Source organism: Xiphias gladius, unplaced genomic scaffold, assembly GCF_016859285.1.
Source record: "Xiphias gladius isolate SHS-SW01 ecotype Sanya breed wild unplaced genomic scaffold, ASM1685928v1 HiC_scaffold_1472, whole genome shotgun sequence".
Taxonomy (NCBI): Eukaryota; Metazoa; Chordata; class Actinopteri; order Istiophoriformes; family Xiphiidae; genus Xiphias; species Xiphias gladius.
The window spans coordinates 581,856-603,300 of record NW_024401802.1 but is presented as its reverse complement, the minus strand read 5'-3'; the positions used below and the strand labels follow the sequence as shown (position 1 = coordinate 603,300).

The 21,445-nt window shown below is 38.2% G+C and overlaps 1 protein-coding gene across 1 annotated transcript in view; it reads left to right on the top strand.

Moving 5' to 3' along the window:
* Positions 1-557: 557 nt before the first annotated feature.
* mtnr1ba (melatonin receptor type 1Ba) overlaps positions 558-21,445 on the top strand; it is an 82,478-nt gene continuing 61,590 nt past the window's right edge. The window contains exon 1 of the mRNA XM_040122994.1: positions 558-747. Within this exon, the coding sequence (XP_039978928.1) occupies positions 558-747 (190 nt within the window). The remainder of the gene's footprint in view (positions 748-21,445) is intronic.

The following is a 21,445-nucleotide window of genomic DNA, read 5'->3' as shown; positions in this document are numbered from 1 at the left end:
CTAGTAACCATACACACACACAAAAATTTACACATTATTTTTGTTACGCATGAAATAACTGGATGGGATGTTCAAATGGCCAGTCATTCCACCACAGTGAACAAAAGCCATCTAGTGTGCACTACAGCACAGTAGCTGCAGATACCGCAACGAAATGCCAGAGGAGACTCAGAGTTGCCTCCAGTCCCATAGACAACCGAGAACAGAGGAGGGGCGGGGGGCGCAGTGTGTCTGGAGAGGAGCATGAGGTCTAGAGAAACAGAGCAGGAGAAAGAATAGGAGTTGTAGGGATTCAGGGCGACGCATTTCTGCTCTGAGCATCCAGACTCCCTGCGCTGTCCATGGGTCTCAGCGGGCTGCGGACCGCTCCCGGTGGACTGCCAGCGGGGCGGCTTAGCGGCTCCGGACTTTGGCGCAGGTTACGCGGCTGGACACAGTGACACCGCAGAGAAAAACCCGCGACAACTGACATTGTTTGCTGTCACAGTGAAGCAGCATGTCAGCGATCAGTCACACCGACTGCGGGGTGTGAAGGAGGGGAGAGAGAGGCTATGGACATGCCGGAGGATGACTCGCTGTTGGAAAACCGGACGGAACACGGGCCGGAGCCAAGCCAGGAGGAAGCGCGTCCTGCATGGGCTATCACGGCGCTGGCCAGCGTGCTGATCTTCACCACTGTTGTTGATGTCCTAGGGAACCTGCTGGTCATCGTGTCCGTGTTTAGGAACCGTAAACTACGAAATGCAGGTAAGAAGCTGAAAGCTATTGTTATGTACGATTTAGCTTTAGCGTGGGTAAATGTGTGTGGCAACAACAGAGAGAGACAGAGAGGAGCACGGACCATGGAGCTGGGGTTATTATACATGTGGGCTCTGCGGAGAAATGACATCCAGAGGTCAGCTGAGCTTTATTGTTATCGACAACAAATCATGACAGTCCAGTAAAGCGACAGTCTGCCTGCCTGAAGCCACAATAAAAACATGCTAACCTGATATCACATGCTGTTTTAAAATAAAATGAAAAGGTTTCCATATTGTGAATTAGCCGAGAGTGAATGAATGACTTTACACATTTGTATGGATCCTGCAGAAATGAAGGTGTTTTAATTCAGTCCTGCTCTGTCACTGCTTTAGCCTACTGAATGAGTTGTTTTCAACAGTCTGCCTCATCCATCACCGTTTCATCAAACTTGTCTGTCAAATGGCTCAATTTCCATTACATCCAATCTTTGCAGGTGCAGTGGAGCAAAGCCTCCATCAGGTTGAATGTTTCACCTAAATATGTGTGGTTTATTATGTCATAGTTATGTCATAGTTCAGAACATCAGATTTAAGCCAGGCTGATAGGGCTTGTTTAACTGTGGGCAAGACTGAAGTCTTTTTGTCTTGTTGCTATTGCATTCTGTCGTCTTTTGTGGTTAGGGTAAGGATTAACTAACTGTGGACCAGGAATTAATTAAAGTCAATAGTCTACCTCTAAATGTCTATTGGAAACATATTGTAAACAAATGTTTGTGAATACTGTTTTATTCATAAGGAATATTTTATAAGTTGCTGCCTTGTTGCCACTGGCTGTTTCCATTAAAATGGAAACATTATATCCAAAAGACCTGTTGAATAATATGAAAACATGTACAGACTTAAAACACCAGCCTTAGTTATGTAGGATAGAGGACTCTCTATACTTCCCATTCACTTATCATTGAAAGTTTGTCTCTCTTAATTGTATTTTTATTTGTTGGAATAGATGTAAACACAGAAAACATGAATGTAGTTGACCATGAATATTCATTTGACAAGGTTCATCCTGCTAGCCAAGCGGTAAAGATACGTTTGTGGCTGGGAACCTTTGTTGCACGTTCACTCTCTTTTGCCCCATGACTCTTGTCTCTATCTCAGCTGTCAAAATCCAACTCAAAACACCAAAAGATTATGAAACAGAAATTTTTGAAAACTAGTTTAACAAATAGAAATCTTAACTCAACATCCACCAAGCTTTTTCTGGAGCCTTCATTCACATTTCATGTTCTTCTTTAGCAGATAGAGTGTGCCCAGTTGTTGTGAAGACAACATGATTATAGGTTTAAAGGCCCCCTAGCAGCCTGTAGAGGTTGCCAAAGTCTGTACAACCCTCCAAGGGCATAACTAACATTTACCCCCCCCCCCCAGAATTCTATAACAGTTGTGTGGAAAATGCTCTGAAACATCATTTAGGAAGAACAGCATTTTCAGAAAATATGAATGAACAGTCATACAGATTGATAAAATAAAATCAAACAAACAATAGTTTTAATTTTTTTTTTTGTTGGTCAATATTTTCTTGATTAGTAATATGTTGGACAGAACCAACAGTATAATGACTATTGCACTTCTACAGTTTCACCATAATCTAAAGATTATTCTGAAGGTGGTGCTGGAGTAAGGATCATTAAAAATATTCTTCTAGCACATTTAATAATCCAGTATGTCATATAAGACTATGATATATCCTTTGTACAAGGGCGAATATTGCCTGGAGCTAGTACTAAGGGAAAGGTCAGAGGGTCATCAAAAATGTTAGGATTAATATCTTGGTGACCCTGAATATCCAAACAGTATTTCATGGCAGTCTGGTGAGTAGTTGTTGAGAAATCTGTGTTGGAGTGACAGACCTACCGTACCATCCTTGGGCCACACTTACAGTGGAGCAAAAAGGAGTTTTCTTTCTAGTGCTTCAGATGCTCTAGTTAGAAGTGCCAGAATAGATGTGCTTTATGAGAGTCACTTTCCTCTGTTTAGTCCAAATCACCTTCTTGTGAGAGCTTTGTGGCAGATTGACAGAAATACCAGCAGAGTCTCTGTGAGGTGCCTCTCCAAGTCTGACAGCAGCAGTTCAATTGTTTGATTTTGGCCTATCTGGTGCCTGCTCTTACACTCCCTTTGATGTAGCATCCACCACACAGATGCAGCCAGTACACAGAATGTAACAGAAATGATATGCTTCATACTTCTGTGTTTGTGTAATTTCATGCAGAGCTCAGAGACAGGACTGTGTCAAGGCATAGGTCTGTGGAAGGCTACAAAAAAAATTCTGCTTCAGTGAAGGTTCCCAAAAGCATAGTGGCCTCCATAATTCTTCTAAGGAAAAAGTTTGGAACAACCAGGTCTCTTCCTAGAGCTGGCTGTCTAGCCAAACTGAGCAATCAGGAGAGAAAGGCCTTGGTAAGAGAGGTGACCAAGAACCTGGTGGCCATTCTGACTGAGCTCCAGAGTTCCTGTGTGGAGATGGGAAGAACTTCCAGAAGGCTGCAACATTACAAAATGTAAAAAAATTAAAGGGTTTTGCACTGTATGCAGATAAAATTACATAATTGTTTATATCTATATCTATCTATCTATCTATCTAATAATACAAATGTTGCATTAAATATTTTTAAACAGGATTTTTTTTAAAAAGTTCAATCTTGACCATAGCAACAGCAGTTGAGAAAACAGTCTCACCATAAGGTCCATTTAGTACCTGTTCAGGAGCTTTCTATAATAATACATGATTTAAATTAAGACTGTATAACTGGGAAAACCCCATATGCTGATGAAGATCATGCTATTGAAAACTCTAGAATAGCTATTAAATGGATCTTGTAAGTGAGATTGTTCAGAGACGTTTATAAAAGGTGAATGACTTCTCTGAAATTGTGTACTTGATGTGAGTGTAGTGCAGATGTGTCAATAATACAAAAAAAAAAATCTACGTAGTGATTTTAGAATTGTCAGTGTCAGCATATTTAGACCTTTGGTCCAGACTGACTGAAATCTCTCTACAACTACTGGATTGATTGCAATGAAATTTGATACAGACATTCATGGTCCCCAGACAATGAATTCTACTGACTTTGCCTTGTGAAAATACTTGCAATACTTATGACACTCCCATCAGCCTTAGCTGTAATTTGTGTTAATTACTAATTTGCAAATTTCAGTGTGCTCACATCCTAGGCTAAGATGGTGAACATGGTAAACATTTTATCTGCTTAAACATTGACATTGGTAACATTGTCATTGTCAGTAGGTTAGCATGCTGACATGGCTGTAGACTCTTAGTCACATTATTTTTTTAGATGGGAGAAATGCTGACTTTTGTTTTATATATGGATCAATTATGTTTGCTGGATTAAGCTTTTTCAGAAATGTAGAGAGGAGTATGATCATGGAGGTCAAAAGAATTAATAAACCCATATTTATATTTTGCAAATTTGAGAGCTAACATTTGCTACACATTTTTTTATAAAATAAAAAATCTTATATTTAATTTAATTATCCTTATCATGCACAGGAGACCTTTGCATAGGTCTAGCTAGAATTACTATATTTTTCGTAGCCTTCTGGTATCTGGGGCACTGCCTGTATTTACTGTATCCATTCTTCCACAATGCGTTCCTCTGCTTTCTTTTCATCATGTGTTAAACTTAGCTTCTCTGCACACAAACATCCAAGATATCCTCTCCTGACATAAAGCCAGTTGTGCATCTTCCATTATTTTTTTTTTTAATTCAACCTTCTGACAGGTCACTATTGCCAGCAGAATGTGTATAAATGCTGTTAATGGTAACATTACATTGTATTTTATTTTATTTTACTTTATTTTATTTTTTAAAAGGCTTAACTATTTAAAAAGTGAGTGAATAAAAATTACAGTATATACAAATATAAAATAATTAGTTTAATTTTTGAGATGCCCAAAAATTTAATCCTGAGAGAGAGCCACAAAGATCCACCATATTTTGCACATTGTTCCAGATGTATAAAAACTGAAACATTCTTCCTTACTCATATAATCATTTTAACTTTTTTGAACTGTGTTTTAATCGCTATAGAAGAGTATGTGCAGTTCATTCATTTAAATGTGCAAGCACATTTTCCCAGTCACATATTCGGCTCTGGCAGATAATGAAATGAAACATCAAAATCCCAAATGCACTGAAACATCAGGCTTATAGGCACTCATAGTCTGCATAGTTCTGCAAAATAATCAAACAATCAAACTACCAGTTTTTTGGCTACCTTGTCAATTTAAGGATAGATTAGTTTTACAGTTGGAATTGGGGTAATGTAATTTTTACTGGAACAAGCCTGTAATTTTAGTCCTTCCCAAATCTGCCATGTAAGTAATTACTACTGCCGCAAAAAATTCCTGCCTCTTTGACTAACTGCAAAATGGCCAGGAAAAATAAGATCAGTTAGAATTAGTTCCATCTGAATTGACATCCTTGAGATTTGTTGCCATATTTCTGCAGAGGCCTGTACAGCTTCACAAACCATGTCATTGTGGATCCTATGCTTAAATTGCACGTGAAAGAGGCTGAAGTTAATCAGCTACATACCCTCAAGTGTGACCCAGTTGTGAGCTTGGTCCTGCAGCCATTCTGTATTGTTATTATTCAATGTCAGCTGTCAACTGCTGGAGGAATTTATGATGCACAGGCCATTCTTTATGTGGTGACAATACATAAATGGAGTAGACAGTTTCATCTTGGTAGATTTGGAGATAGGTTATATTAACATTGCCCCGACAGTCCTGCTCAAAGAAGGTTTTAAATTCCCCCAAACCCAGTGACTTTCCATCACTCCACATAGACTGAGATAAAACCCAGTTAATGATGATGTCATCAGGGTTATCTCATCATGGGCTTGGAGACTCCGGACTTCTGTGTCTACTTTAAGAATACAGTAGAAAGTGTCAAGAAAATTTACCAGACAGGCAGTGTTGAATGAAGAGATGCTGTGAAGTTGCAATATGAGGAGAGTAGGATCCACTGTTTATGCAGCTTTTTACTATAACAGGCACTGAAAGTCAGAATGTCTCGGCCTCTGCTTCAACCATTCTTTTTTTAAAACTGTGTCTCCTGAGTTCCCTAACTTTACGGAATTCAAATTCAGAATTGCTGATGCAACCCTTTAGACCCAGAAAAGGGTATTTTTTTAGCAACTGCACACAAATGCACCCCAGTCTGCTATTTTGTCTCCATCGAGAGAACATTTTTTAAATCATGAACTGGTACGTAGGGATGTCCTGATCCAGTTATTGTCCCCAATCTGAGTCCTTGAACATTGGATGTCCGCCTATACTCAGTCGGACACTTATATTTACCTGTATAATGATCAAATATGTATGTGAAATAATAATTGTATCCTTCTAAAATTTGAATACTTTGTTTTTCACAAGCTACTTGATTCAAATATATAGCTGTTTCAAAACTATAAAGTTGATCAGCATAAATTAGTGATATAATATGAATGAAAGCCTAACTACAAGTGGGACTCCTGAAACTGATTTGACGTGATCTGTAACATAGAGCCAGGATGTATCAATCTGTTTGAGTTGTTGGGACTACAAAAACACAAGTGTACTTGTACAGTGGTGTTACAGAGTGATTCTTATTTTACCACATAAACAGTCTTTGGCAGAGTACAGGCACTGGCTGTAAAGAGCACACAAACCTGACAACAGAGAGGAGAGATAACTGATTTTTTGCCATCAGAGCTTACCGAATCTGTGTGAGAACAGGTGTGACCACATAATTTTTCACATTCACACAGTCTATGTTTCACTCATGGATATGGAGTGAAATGCTTGCAGTGCAGGGAACTGCTGATAACAGCAGTGTTAGTCCTTGCTAGTCCTTGCTAGTGTTGTCCTTAATGATAAGGACAACACTAGCAAGCATGAGTGGACAAAACATACGAATGTTCCGCAAAGAAAGGATCTTATTTTGATCACGTTTATTTTAACTGATACAGATCCTTGAAAATACACCTAGATTGGCCACAGTACTTATCTCTAGGACTGGCTCATCCCTACTGATAAGAAAAATATCCAGTTTATTACCACAAAGGTAACACCACTTCTTCTCAGAGTCATGACTCAGATAAATCAATACTGAAGCACTGACATCATAATTTTTTTACTACAATCAGTGGAATTCACTCCTCACAGTGGCAAGGATAGATGTCCATAAACCTGTTTAGAAATCATAAGAAAATGATGCTCCTTATAACTTCAGATCTTGTCTTATCATCAGAGTGAGTCTTTTTCTTCATTACTGGAGTAATCTATGTGGTTGTGTAAGCCTGATGCATTTTCATGATGCAAGTATGCCAAAATGTAAACAAATAGGCTCTAGGCTAAAGCACAGAGAGACTGTCCTCCTGTAAAAAACAAAGCCCATAGGTCGTCTGTGTAAGTGACTTATTATGACCCATAGTTCTGTTTTATTCTTAGACGCCCTCTAGCAGCCGTAGTAATTATGACAGAAGCAAAGGAGGAAGTGGGGTGATGTAGTATAGAGCGACAAATTCCACACTGGGGAGGAATAGGTTGGGGTGAATAGATTCGTCGTCAAAATAACGGACCTCCATACGGGAGACTGCTGCTCACTTCCCACTTGAAACAAATAGTCATCATTGTTTCTTGTACCCATGACCGTTCCACAACCTTAACTGTGTGCTTATCATTGTAACCATGACAAAAAAAGGCTTTCTCACCTTAAGGAAGCACTTACCCAAACCATGATCTTTTCCTAAACCTAACCAAGTAGTTTTTGTGCCTAAACCTAACCAAACCATATGCTTAACCACATGTTTATTATTGTTACCATGATGTTGAAGGTCTGGTATGCCTGACGCTGTACGGTTGCAGGAGACACTATCAGAGGGTAGGGACAAACAATCTATATGGTAATTCAGGTTGGAGAACTTGTTGGTCTGGCGCACGATCCTTATCCATCTAGACACTGTGTGTGTTTCGGTTTTTTTTTTACAAAACAAGCTCTTGTACAGACTTTGTTCCAGGTGTGTGCACATTTGTATACAAATGAGTGCCTCCTTTATACCAAACTGAAATGTACATACACCCAGTTGGGAGTTTATAGAGGTAGAGATGGCTAAGACTGATGCAGTCTAATACAACAGTCCTGCAATAAATCCTACTTCATGAAGGTGATAATGTTCAGTTTGTGTTGATACTGTTTCAGAGAGTTGCTGATTCAACTGTGTGATCATTGTGGAGGCTGCAGTTCGTGGTACTGTTGAATTGCAAGGCGTTATACTGACATGGGTTTCTGTTATTTTGTCCATCCCCTTTATATCAGTGAGGGTCAGCTGAAATCAGAAACACCTCTCTGTATAATGCAGTACAGTTAAACACACTGCAGACTCCAAAATGATCATATAGTTGAATTTTAAATTTTTTTTTTTTTTTACCCATCAATGATGCAATGGCAAATGATATACTGAAAGCATGTTCAAGAATATCTTTAAACTAATTGTTAATTTATTTCTGAATAAAATTTTAGTTATTTCATATAACATACTGTATAAAGTTTCTGCATAACGTACAGCCTATACATGTATAAAGACTTGTAACAACTATATAAACACTTGAAGACATTGTTTTTAAGACACAGTTGGACTGTTTTAAGAACTCCTGATTGTTCTATACCGCATGTTATTCGCCTACAGTTTTAACGTAAAGATTACAGTTCAGTGCTCGCTGTGTGATTCACAGCTGAATTGTCCTTTAAACAATCAGTAGCATGATGCTCATGTCACTGTATCTTTGTTCTCCAAACTGTTTGTCGATAACTTAGTACTGAGCACATTAAGTGTTTGCAGTGTAGCTCCAGCGCTTAATCAGGTTCACAAGCAGGGCAGTGACACCCCTGGATACCTCTAAATCACAACCCATTTGTACTAGTCCTACATCTGTATCCTAACCCAAAAATGGCAGCCTACTGCCCTCTCTTTATATTGCATTTTCCAAATGTATGGCCTGAGTCATACTGAACTGTAAATTCCAATAAACAAAATCAGTGCATAGGGCTGTGGCTGAATAGCGTGATGTGGTAAAGCTGTAATGTTGCTTGGTTTATCTTCGTAAAATCTGATACAACAAAGCTTGGGTCTATCTGAGGTGTTGTGAGTGCTCACCCAGGGGCCCACCATGCCAGAGGGCCCTTGCATGTGCAAAAATATTTACATTAATTTATAAATTTAAGACGTGACAGAGCTCCTCCAGAGCCTCACAGGACATTATAGAAATATTTTTACAGGCTTAGCACTGGAATATCAGATGACTGACTTCTATGTGGAGAACTGGTGGAGTGTCTCTTTAAAGGATCACAATTACATGCCTACGTTAGGTAATCCATCACATTGATTAAATGATGAAAATAGTCGCATAAAAGATAGAGAACTTCTTTTAGTAATGCAGTAAAAAGCAGAGACTGCTTTGAAAAGTCTTAAAGAGTGCTGCATTCAGGATATTCCTGATTGATGTTTTTTTTCCTTCTTGACTTGAATCTAATGTCAATGAATATAATTTCTGTCAGTTGGTTTTAAATTCAGATTACCACTATATCATATTTGAGTGAATGATGATTCAACATAGAGATACTGGTCTGTGTAGGTGGGATGTCTGTACCTGAGTTCTTAGTTTGCCCCTGTGAGTGAGGGATGCTGTTAGTGTTGACTTTTCCATGGCGAATACTATGAGAAGCATTCTGTACATTTGGCAGGCTCCACCAGTATATCATCCATAATCACCCATTACCTATGAAAGACTTTTTCTCCCCAAACTGGCACTTTAATCTGCAGTGTCATTAAAAAAAACGTTTTGATACAGTAATTGTGCCATGACATTCATTTTGCTGAGTTGCCAATTTCAACAAAGTACATCACTGCACGTAGATTTGCATATTAGGCCAAAATCATAACACTTTTCAAAACTTATAGGCAGTTACTGTATGTTAAGTAAACAGTCTGTGTTTAGTTGTATAAAATGCAACACATCACTGTTGGGCTCCATAATACTAGGCTGTCATTGTTCCTCATATTCATGCTTGCCATAAAGGATCTTCCTATTCCAATTCTAATGTCAGTTGAACATGGATTATTGGAATATTCCAAATTAGCAGTTCATACATTTGACATGCATTAGGAACAAATGTCTTTGGATAGGTAAAGTAACCAAAAACTTCACCTGACCTCCATAATTTTAGACATGAGGGTCTCCTGTCAACTGAAAATAGCCTTTTAATAGCATCCAGATGCAGAAGCTGCCACACCTTCAGAAAATGGTATGCTAAAGAGCTCCACTATATCAAATCTTTGCAGTTATGTAGAATCATACAGTAGTTTAAACGATATGTACAGGGTTTCTTGCAGTGATTCATCTTACCTGTGCAGTTTGCATTGCTTCCTCTTGCATAGGTACTCCATGCAGCTCAGCACTCTGAAGGATCATTTAAGTATACAGTATTAATTGAAATTAGACACTTTAACCATACAAGCCTAAGATGAGTTGGCAAATATAATTTATAAAAGTCTTTCTAAAGAAGTCTTCCACATCAGCCTATCTTCTATTAAACCAGGAATACTCATGAGATAGTCTGTAAATAATCCTCAGATTTTGAGAAATGGAAAAAAGACAAACCTCTTCAATTTCAGAGACAAAAGTATAATAAAGTAATAAATCATGTTTATAAAAACGGCAGCACAATCCTAGCCATCGAGTCAAAAGGACTATTTGTTTTTATTACAAGTTATGCATGACTCTGCTATACAAATATACACTATAAATGGAAGCTCATGAAAAAATATTTTGATATAGGGATTTGATACAGAGAGGGAGAATTTTGCAGTTGTCTTGGTGGTTGTGGTAAAATGATATCTTACAGTGGAATTCCACAGGTTTTCAACAGCTCTTGTTTGATGTTTTGCCATTTAAAAAAAAGGTTCTAAAGGAGCATAAGCAATGAAATGTTAATAAATTACTGCTGATGATATGCGACATCCTCATTGTTTACGTAATTCAATGTTATCGCAACTGTCTCGTCACCATCTGCTCTGCTCTTTTTGTGGCAAGTCATTAAGATTTACACTGGTCAGATCAATATTTTCAAAACGGCAGTCAGGGAGATCATTTGGAGGCTGGAGATAATTGAATTATTATTGAACTGAGTTATTATTGAATTGAATTGAATTGAATTGAATTGAATTGAATTGAATTGAATGAGAGCAATGTGATTTTCCTGGACCTTGTGCTATCACAGTTGCTCTTTGTCTTTTGGATCTTGGTTGCATCTGGAAATGCAGTTTCTGCAATAAATAAAAAACCTGTTTTCAATGTGTGTCATTTAGTAGTTATATAATAATGGCACGAGAAACACATATTCGACATTTAATATTAAATGGTGGCAAAAATGGCTGAAAGAAGCTCCACTAAAGCCTATTAAAATTAAAGGTCAGCTAGTGCAATATGTTTTAGACTTTCTTACATCTTCCTTCAAGTTTTTAACTGAAGTTTAATCTTCAAGCATCATCTCTTTCCATCTGTCCCTCTCATTATCATTACTTAATTTGTTACAAGTATTTTTCCTACGGCCACAAACCTGTTTGCTAGTATCACGGTCAGATGGTCTGTGCTCTAGTATATCTCTAATCAAATCATCTACATCAATGTGAGATCCAAGTTTAGTCAACTGTGAATCCGCTCCATTGGTGATGCTAACAGATAAAACCTCATATAAGGATTCCTCACTACATTCATCCCATTCAGATGACAACTGATCTGTTGAAGGTTCTTCTTCTTTTGTGCAAATGTAAAATTGAAGCACTATCAGTTTGGTTTGTCATAAGTCTACCAACAGTATCATCTAAAGGTAACTGGTTTCTTCTCAAATCACAGACATTAAATGTAAATTCTTCAGCTCACACTTTTGTTAAAGGCCCATCTGGAAAAAAATAGCTTCTTTGCTATTTCTGAAATCTGAGCAACAGTTGTAGTTTTTTCCTCCATTGCATGTCTTATTCGGCAACCATTTTTGGTCCTCATTTGATGGTATTTATTTCTGCTAAGATAATGCCATCCAATTTCAACATAGGAAGCACTATCACAAGCTCTCAAAATACCTATGGTTTGCATTGTTTATGGTTGCTCAAATCCATCAAACCAAGAAACCACAAGGAGCTTTTATCAAGCACCAAAAGTTATTGTTCATAAGGGGGAGAAATGCAAGCCACTGACCAAAAAATGCAGGCAAAAAAGGCTTTGGAACCTTTACCTGCAGTCGGGAGGACTGGGTTCGGATAATTCTTGTGTGTGCAGTGACCACTTCGTCAAAGGTAACGTAATGTATGTGGTTATGTATATGTTGCTAACTGTTTCCTTACTTTGTACGTTAAAGTTATTCTTCTTTCTTTGCATTGTTGGAGTTTGTACCCCTGTAACTGAACAACAATACATAGCAACAATAACTAACGCAAGCTAACTACAAAGTGTTCTGCAGGGTGCAACCTTATTGCTACAAGCATTTAATTACATCTTTGTTGTTTTCTTGAGGCTGCCCTAGTGCTTTAAATGACGTTGAGTCTTTAGACTGGGCTCCTACAGTTAACCTTGGTTTTCAGAAATATTGGGAGAGGAGAGGATGAAGTCCAGAGATTATCAAATAACAGCGCACAGAAGGTGCAGAGGCCTTGCCGGACCTCCATGAATCGGAAAACCCAGAGCCAGAGGACATCACTGAGATATTGTGTGATTGTGACTGACAAGGTAAATGAATTATGTTAATAAGTATAGCCAGTGTCTGAGATTATAGTTTGATAAGGCAGACGTGATTCTGATAACAAATACTATATGTAAACTTTGAATTTGGATTACACAATGTAAGTAACCAGTACCAACAGCGCAATGTAAAAATACTAAACTACAAGTAAAAGTCCTGTAACAAAAACCCTACTTAAGTAAACATACAAGTATTAGCAGCAAAATGTAGTTAAAGTATTAAGTAAAAGTTCTGGTTTGGTCCCTCTGGCTGATTTATTCTTATACATGACATCATTAGATGATTAATACTGAAGCATCAGTGTGTAAGTAGCATGTTGAAGTTGTAGCTGCTCAAGGTGGAGCTAGTTTGAACTACTTTACATACAGTTTGATACACAGTAACACCAGATAAATCTGAGGGGTCGTCAGATGATTAAAGGGAGAGGAAAGCAGAAAAATCAGAGTTCTGATTCACTCATCTGTTTTCAGTTTGTGGACTTTTTCTCTAATATTTGATTTTTGCTGATATATTGGATCATTTGAAAATGTATTCAAAGAACATTAGAGGGAAAAAAAATTCCTATTTGGTGGACCTGAAATGTAGACAACTGAAATGTGACCCCGACTACACACTGCTTTTTGTAAAACTTCGGAAGCTAATATTGGATCACTTGAACATTTATTCAAATGAAGCCATGTGAGAAATTTAGAGAGAAAAATCACTATTTCCTGGAACTGTTAACAACTCATAGACATCTGCTTTTTGTAATACTTCGGAAGCCAAAAAGGTCGGAAAGCACTGTTTTAATCTTTATGTGTTGCATTTTAAAAGCTTGTTATATTATCCATTGTGTAAAAAAAGACTCTGCAGCTACCTCCCAAAGAGCTTGGAGAGCTATGCCAGGATTTCCAGCTAGAAGAGCTAACCCCTTCTCAGGTCTAAGCTGTAGACAGAGGTGAGATTTACTAGCACAAGTTTACCCTTGTGCTAGTACTATTATTATCAGGTATAGGCTTATACAGCAAGGATTAGGCAGGGATAGGGTTAAGCATAGGGATTAGGATAATAGTCAATATTTAAACTATTGAAAGGTTTCTAAATTCAACACTAGATATGAAATTACCATTTCATCTTGTGTTTGTTGTTTCCTCGTACTGTTTACAGTTATGGATGCAAACATGAGGCACAGGCCAGAAGAGAGTATGGCCACTTGCGATTATCTGGCTGAGTCCCAAGTGGCCATATATGGGAGCCTCGTCTGAAGGGATTGTCACTTGCAGCTGTCATGGAACAGGGATTTGCAAAATAAAGGTAATATTACAGTTCATTATAAACGTGCTAAGAAAAATGTTTGACATATAAATTCATAATTTTACTTTAATGTAAAGACACAAAGCATTTAAACTGTGGAAACATTTTGGCATGCTTACTTGTTTACATGATTAGTTCACTGATTTCTGATATAAAGACAATGTTTGTTTGTTTTTTTAATTGATATGGTATGGCTGCTAAGCCTACAGTCTTCGTCAGAAATGTTTCTGAAGCTTCCTTTCAGTTGATTTATGTGGTAACAGGTAGGATGACCATGTCCACATAGATCATCTTACAGAAAGCTTTGGCAACACAACTGATGAAGACAGCAAGCTCGACAGGCTTGGTCAAAAACAACATATCAGGTAAAAAACACCTGTCTTCACACTTTGCGTTGTGAAACTATAATGACATTTTTCCTGAAATAGAATTTAGGATGATGTGATTCCCAAAGTTGAGAAGTTTTCCAGAAACAGTATACTCCCAGAAGTCTTGGGTTAAGAAGCAACACGTTGACATGTAATGTGATGAAAGGACAGTAGCGGACATCAGCTCAGGCACAAGATTCAGTCATATTTTTCATATGAAAAATACATGACTAACATGAATATATCTTTTCTTCAGCAATCAGATAAGATTAAAGATTAAATAATACAACAAAGGTATTAGTGGTTTCTTATTTACAAGAACTAAAACAGTGTACAACAATAAACTGAATTCAATTTCATGGAAGTTGGAACTTTTTAATCGAGGGCCAAAGTCAATCAAAGATACTGCGGAGTATGGTGTTTTTTTATTATTTATTATTTAATTATTTATTTTATTATGTTTTTATATCCTCCTGTGTTTGTGCTGATTTGGAAATGTGAATGGGTACAGGAACTGTCCTTCATCTAATCTAACTGATTACAGCTAATTTGGGGTTTATTTCTGCTACATTTGAGAGGGAAATATTGTACTTTCCTCTCCACTACATTTATTTGACAGGTAGTTACTAGTTTCTTTTAAGATGAAGATTTTACACAATGAATAGTATAACAAGCTTTTAAAATACAACACATTGTTAAATATTAAACCTGTCATGGGTAAACTAGGTCTTACCCTTGTTCCCTGTGTTCTCCTCTGTTTTCCCCACCCTTATGTGCTTGTTTTTCCTCAGTTCGTTGTTTTCCCTGAACTGTGTGTGTGTGTGTGTGTCTGTCAGTCTGGAGCTAGGCATGGCCACCTGGTTCATCTCCTGCCAACTCACTGGCAGAGCTGCATCTAATCATCTCATCAACTCAAGTCTCCATCAGCTTCTGTATATAAGCCACCAGCCCAAAACTTCCAGTCTCTGCCAAATCACTCTGTCTACCTTGTGGTATGAACGTTAAGGCCAAGTTCCAAGTTCCAAGTTCCAAGTTCCAAGTTCCATCATTTGAATTTGACTACATTTAACCCTTAATTTCCTTATGCTCCAGGTTCATACCTTCAGTCTGCTGCAGGTACAGATCCCCTCCAGCTCCTTCTTCATTTGCCTGTTTCCCGTTTGGATCATTGTATCCACTCCAGTCCAACTCTTCCACCAGCTCAGTACTGGCCACCTGCTTTCCATGTGGATCGCCTCATCACCTATCTAGCTCCACCACAAACATCAATCTCCAACTGGATCAAGCAGCCCTGAAACACTCACCTGTTCAGCTCCTCCTGTTCCGCCAGCCGAACTGCGACCCCATAACCCCAAGGACTTGAGAATTATCCAACATTATACAATACCATTTGCAATAAATCATATTTAAAACTGCTCCTGCCTCAGAGTCTGTGTTCTGCATTTTTTGGGTCACTAAAACAAATCCAGTGGTTTCCAACCACTGACGTTTTGCAGTAATTGATTAACATTTCATTGCTTATGCTCCTTTTAGAACCTTTTTTTAAATGGCAAAACATCAACCAAGAGCTGTTTGAGAGAGCATCACCGACGGAGCAGATTCACAGTTGACTAAACTTGGATCTCACATTGATGTAGATGATTTGATTAGAGATATACTAGAGCACAGACCATCTAACAGTGATAATAACATAGCGCTCCTTTTGTCATTGATCTAATTTTCTGTGTTCCTATTTTAATCTCTTTAATTTTTGTATGAGTTTCTTTATCAGTGCTTCAAAAGTTCCTCAATATCTCAGAAAAGTACTTTTTTTTTTCCACCTGCGAATATTTTTTCAGTCAATTGCCTTGCCCCATGCCCCTCTGTATCTGATTAATTACCAAGCTCAAGAAAGTTTTTTAAAAGGCTGCAAGTTTATATTTACAGACAAAAAAGGAAAGCAGTGGTTGCGCAGAAAGTTGAAAAAAAATTACAGGGAAAAATGAAAAACTACAACTTGTTCAGCAAAGGTTAATGTTACTGGATTGTACATGGACTTACCTATGCAGGATAATCAGTATGGTCAAACTTGTTTGACATTTGCTTTGAGAATAAAGCTAGCTCGGTTTTGAAGGCCCTGACGTTTGTATACATTTCATGCACAAAGTAGTCTTTCCCTTGTAGCTTCACATTCACATGTGTCAGTATGTCCACAGCAAAAGCTAAATCACAAAGCCAATCTCTGTCACTCAGCTCAGGAAAATTGTCCGCTTTCTCAAGTAGCTCCAAAAATGAGGTAATCTCCTGTTTGAGCTCCTACACTCGTTGACATACTTTCCCCAAACTTAACCAGCGGACATTGGAGTGGTAAAGCAAGTCCTGGTGATCAGCGTCAGTTTCTTCAATAAACTTAATAAACTGACGATGCTGAAAACCCCTCGCTCAAATAAAGTTAACGATATTTACACCTGGCTTCACCACGTAGTCAAGCTGCAATACGGATTTACACAGTGCTTCCTGGTGCATTATGCAGTCCTGCTCAGGGTTGTCCTCTTTCAGCCTCTCCTGGATTCTTTTGAGCAACCCGATGTTTTTTCCTGTCAGATTTGGCGATCCATCTTTGGTAACGTTGACGAGCGTACTCCAAGGTAGCTTGTGCCTCTTGATGACCCCTGACACGCTGTCATACAAGTCCTCTCCCCGCTTTTTCCCCTTTAGGGATTCCATGGCCAAAATTCCTCCGTAATCTCAAAATTATCATTAATCCCTCTGATAAAAATTAAAAGCTGAGTGGTGTCTTTTATGTCATTATTGTCCAGTGTCAAGGAATATAATGTAAATGACTCCACTTTTTTGTTTAGCTTGCTGGCTAAGTCTTCGTCAATTAGCTCAAAATGACGAGTCACTGTCGTGCGTCATAAGCTAATTTTTTCAAATTTGTTCTTGCTCTCAGGACACAAGTTACCTGCTGTCTCTACCATGCACTCTTTGAGAAACTCCCCTTCAGAGAGAGGTTTGCTGGTCTTTGCTAATTTGAATGCCAGCAAATAATGCCTTCATGCTTGATACTTGGATGGCAGTTTGTCGGCTAAAGGTGTTTTACTGAGCCTACAAACTAGCTGCCAACCTCTGAGCAGTAGCTGTCCGTTTTTGCATTTACTGGTTTGTAGCATAATTAGCATGCTTGGTGGAAAAGTTACGGCTGATGTTGTATTCCTTTTAAAACCGCAACGGTTTCTTAGCAAATAAGACATACAGTCTTTGACCAGACTTTAGTGAAAAAGTATTATTTGTCCATTCCTTATTAAACACTGGGTACTCATTGTCGACTTTTCTTTTCTTTGGCCCACTCATTGTTGCAGATGGGTTCAGAGCAGTAGCAGAGTAATAACAGAGTGGCCCGGGCTCCGCAAAATCAAGTCAATGTATCACTGCGCCTAATGCGCCACCTGGTGGAACGCCAGGCATTACAGGACAAGGTCAAATGAATGCAGTCATAATTATGATATGATTTGATTTGGGAAATTCTGTACCAATCTTCGGCGGGCTGGATAAAAAGATCCACGGGCCGGATGTGGCTTGCAGGGTGTAGTATGCCCACCCCTGATCTAGATCAATAAGATTTTGACCAAAAAATTCTAAACACAATGTCCAATTCGTTGGTTCTAAAGTTTTCAACCACCTCAGCGGCTTTGGCTCAGGAGGTAAAGCAGGTCATCCACTAACCAGAAGGTTGGTGGTCAATCCCCCGCTCCTCCAGGCCACATGTCGAAGCATCCATGTGCAAGATATTGAATCCCAAATTGCCCCAGATGTATCATTGTTGTGATTTTTTTGTATGTATAGAAAGTGCTGCATGTGTGTGTGAATTGGTGAATGTGAGTGGTTGATAAGACTAGAAAAGCACTATATAAGTGCAGTCCATTTACCATTTACATCTAATGGCCTTCCTCACTGGATGAACTTATCTCAGTTGTTATGGAGATGTGGGGGTGGGCAATATATATTGAATATACTCAATGTATGTATTGTTCTACGTAGGATGTAGTAAATTACTATATCATGAACATCTAGTACAATTGTCATTTAATTTTTTAAGCCACCGGCATGAGATTCACTTTGGCCTCTCGCTTCTCTCAATCTCTCCTATGGCTCTCTCCCTCTCAAAGACACAAAAAGAAAAATCTGACAATCATATGTCACACACACTTGCCCGCCCATCCAGACCACTCTCCCGGGCGAGTGTGTGTGACGTATATAGGTGAGATGTGTTTTTGCATCTGGAGGGAACAGGGAAGAGCCTGGAGAGAGCGAAAGAAGTGAAGCACCAAAGCGACCTTACACATATTGAGTTTGGAAATGGTAATAGAAGACAGAGGCGGATGAATTGGTTGCGAAAAGAAACAGCATTGGATCCATCGTCTGGTAGGTTTGTGAGCTTGTATCGCAGTTTGTGAGCTTGTATCAAACAACGGTTATCTGCAAAATAACCGTATACAGCAAAACTTTGCCACCAAAGGTAGCAGTGCAAGCAATTTCTTTCACCATTTGAAATGTCACCAACTACAAAACGAAGAATGCCTGAAATTCCGCATGTCAACATCTTCCTTTGATGCATAAAATCACACCAGTATTGTGATTCTAATAGTCCCTGCAACATATGTCTGCATTAAAACATTCTAGTTTATATCCAAAAAACCCTGAGGAAGTCATTCCAAAACAAACACCTTGACAAACAACTCTGCAGAACAATAACAGTCACATGGCAGGAGTGTGAATGTGTGTGTTTGTTTGTGTTATTTAACACTTGTGTTTTTAAGTGATGTCAACATTAAAATGTGAAATCAGTAATTTGTCAGAGTGAGAGCCTGGACCTCTGCCTATGTGGTTCACACACTATGATTTTTTTATTTGACCGTTTTTGAAATAACCTGTTGTCAAAAACATCATGCACAAAAAGTGCACTTTATTTTTTTTTAAAAAAAAGTTTTTGTTGTTTTAAGCCCTTTTTTTGTTAAGGTTCTTTGTTGAGCTTGAGCTCTACAGAACTAGGCTACAGTATTTAGCCAAATGTCATGCCATTATTTATTTTCATTTAACAGTTGGTAAAAGACTATGTGTGTGTGTGTGGGGGGGGTGCTCAACAAAAAAGATGCATTCTTTCGTCTTTGTCAAGGTTAAATTGCAGATCACAGCCACACAGGATGAACCACTACTTAGTGCTAAGACTGCATGTTATGACATATACAATTCACACAGTTAACTTGACTTAAATTGCCAGTAAACATTTGACTAAAATCAGTGATACGCACAATAAACAACTACAAGTCTGTGTTATCATTGTCTGCAGAAAGATCATGTTTTAAATACACCCGTCTGCTGTTCATCTGTATGTTAAGTATGTTGTAAAAAAATTTTCCTGAAATAGTTCTCAAGTTTATTTATACTAGCTAGAGCATCCACTCCTGCTCTCCTCCAGTGAGCAGCAGAGCTGCTCCATCCACAAAGTTATTGAAAATGTATTTTCATTGCAATAACTGACTTACCAAGGATTCTGTGGTTTTGTTTAAAGAAGAAATAACCCCCAGGTGAGCCAATGCTTGAGCTAAGACTCTAACAATTTTGTAGTTCTGACCCGAGGAAAAGCAGGACGTGGGTGCTGTTAACATGCTGAAACCAACATTCATGCTTTCTTTCAAGCTCAATAGAAGTATTTGTGAGGACTGTTACAGAAGCAGAGTATTGCACTATTTTAGATTGCTGTTAATATAGTTAGAACACTACTTTATGTACATACACAATAAACTGCTTATAGTACTTTCATATTTTCCCCATTTCTGCAGAAAAGGGTGGGCACGATTACTGGCGGGAGTCTGAAGGGTGGGCAGGATCACTGGCAGAAACTTGGACATCTATCACTTAGTGCTCAGTGTTAATGGTTTGGCTACAGTGTTAGTGGTTTTGCTACAGGCTACAGAAAACAGCAACTGTAAACTAGTCAGGTAGTTTTTTGTTTTGGGATTATATTTATTTAATAACACAATATTGAATATTAACATTAGAAATCCAGACAGTGGAATCCAAAGCCAAGCTTATCCTGCTCTGTGCATACTGTATATTTTGTCTGTGTATTTTTGCTAACATAAGAACCTAAAAACACTGTAGCACTGCAGTGCTCTTTTAATTATAGCTCTCCATTTTTCAAAATAAAATTGATACATTTAAAATAAATTTCAGTTTTTGAGTTTTTCCTTATTTTTACAGTTCGCTAAGTTGCTATAATTTACTAATTAACTGAAATTGAGGAAAAGTACAAGCAACGATGAGACTAACAATATGCACTTAAACCTCTAATACACAATAAACTACTTATACTACTTTAGACTTCAAATTCTGATTCCTACAAATCTGACTCTTACTGAAACACTGCTAATAGTGCTAGCAGTACAACTGTGGAAAGAATACATCAATTCCATTGTTGCTTCCCACAAGACAATGTATAACTTGATGTGATGTGGAGCCTTTCCATAGTTTGTAGAACAATATAGGATATTTCTGGTATGGACCTGGTGGCTCTGCAGAGGGACAGACAACAACCAGAAGACAGAAGAGATGATCGGATAAAAAAAGAGAACGTAGCCCAGTACAGCTTCAACATAAAGATGTATAATAATAATGAGACTAATAAAACAAATAATTATAATAAAAGGGTGAATAATAATACTAATAAAACTAAATATAATAATAACAATGATAATCATAATCATAAAAATTGAAGCAGTGGGGGGTGAGCAGGATCATAGTTGCAGTAGTTGGTTTGCAGTCACAGATCCAGACTCTGCAGCTCCAGGGGCAGAAATACCTGCAGAAGGCTACAGGAGGAGAGAGGGGAGAGAGACAAGAAATTTAACTGTCCAACTCCCCATCCAACTCCTGTATCAGGATTTATATGTACACAAATTTTGCTTTTTATGCTTTTTAAAGTGATCGTGTTCATTGAATGTTGTGTAACTCATGCTGCGCCTGGGGAGTTTGTGAGCTCCGAAACAGACTGTGTCAATCTTGTTCAGATTGGTTCCGGAGCATCACATGAGCAGAGCCAAAACTCCAAACTAAAATGCATTTGATGCAATAAATGGTTACAACCTTAATTTGAGTGTCCAGATCAAACTACCCTTGTTGAGACTGGGAACAAAAGGAAAGA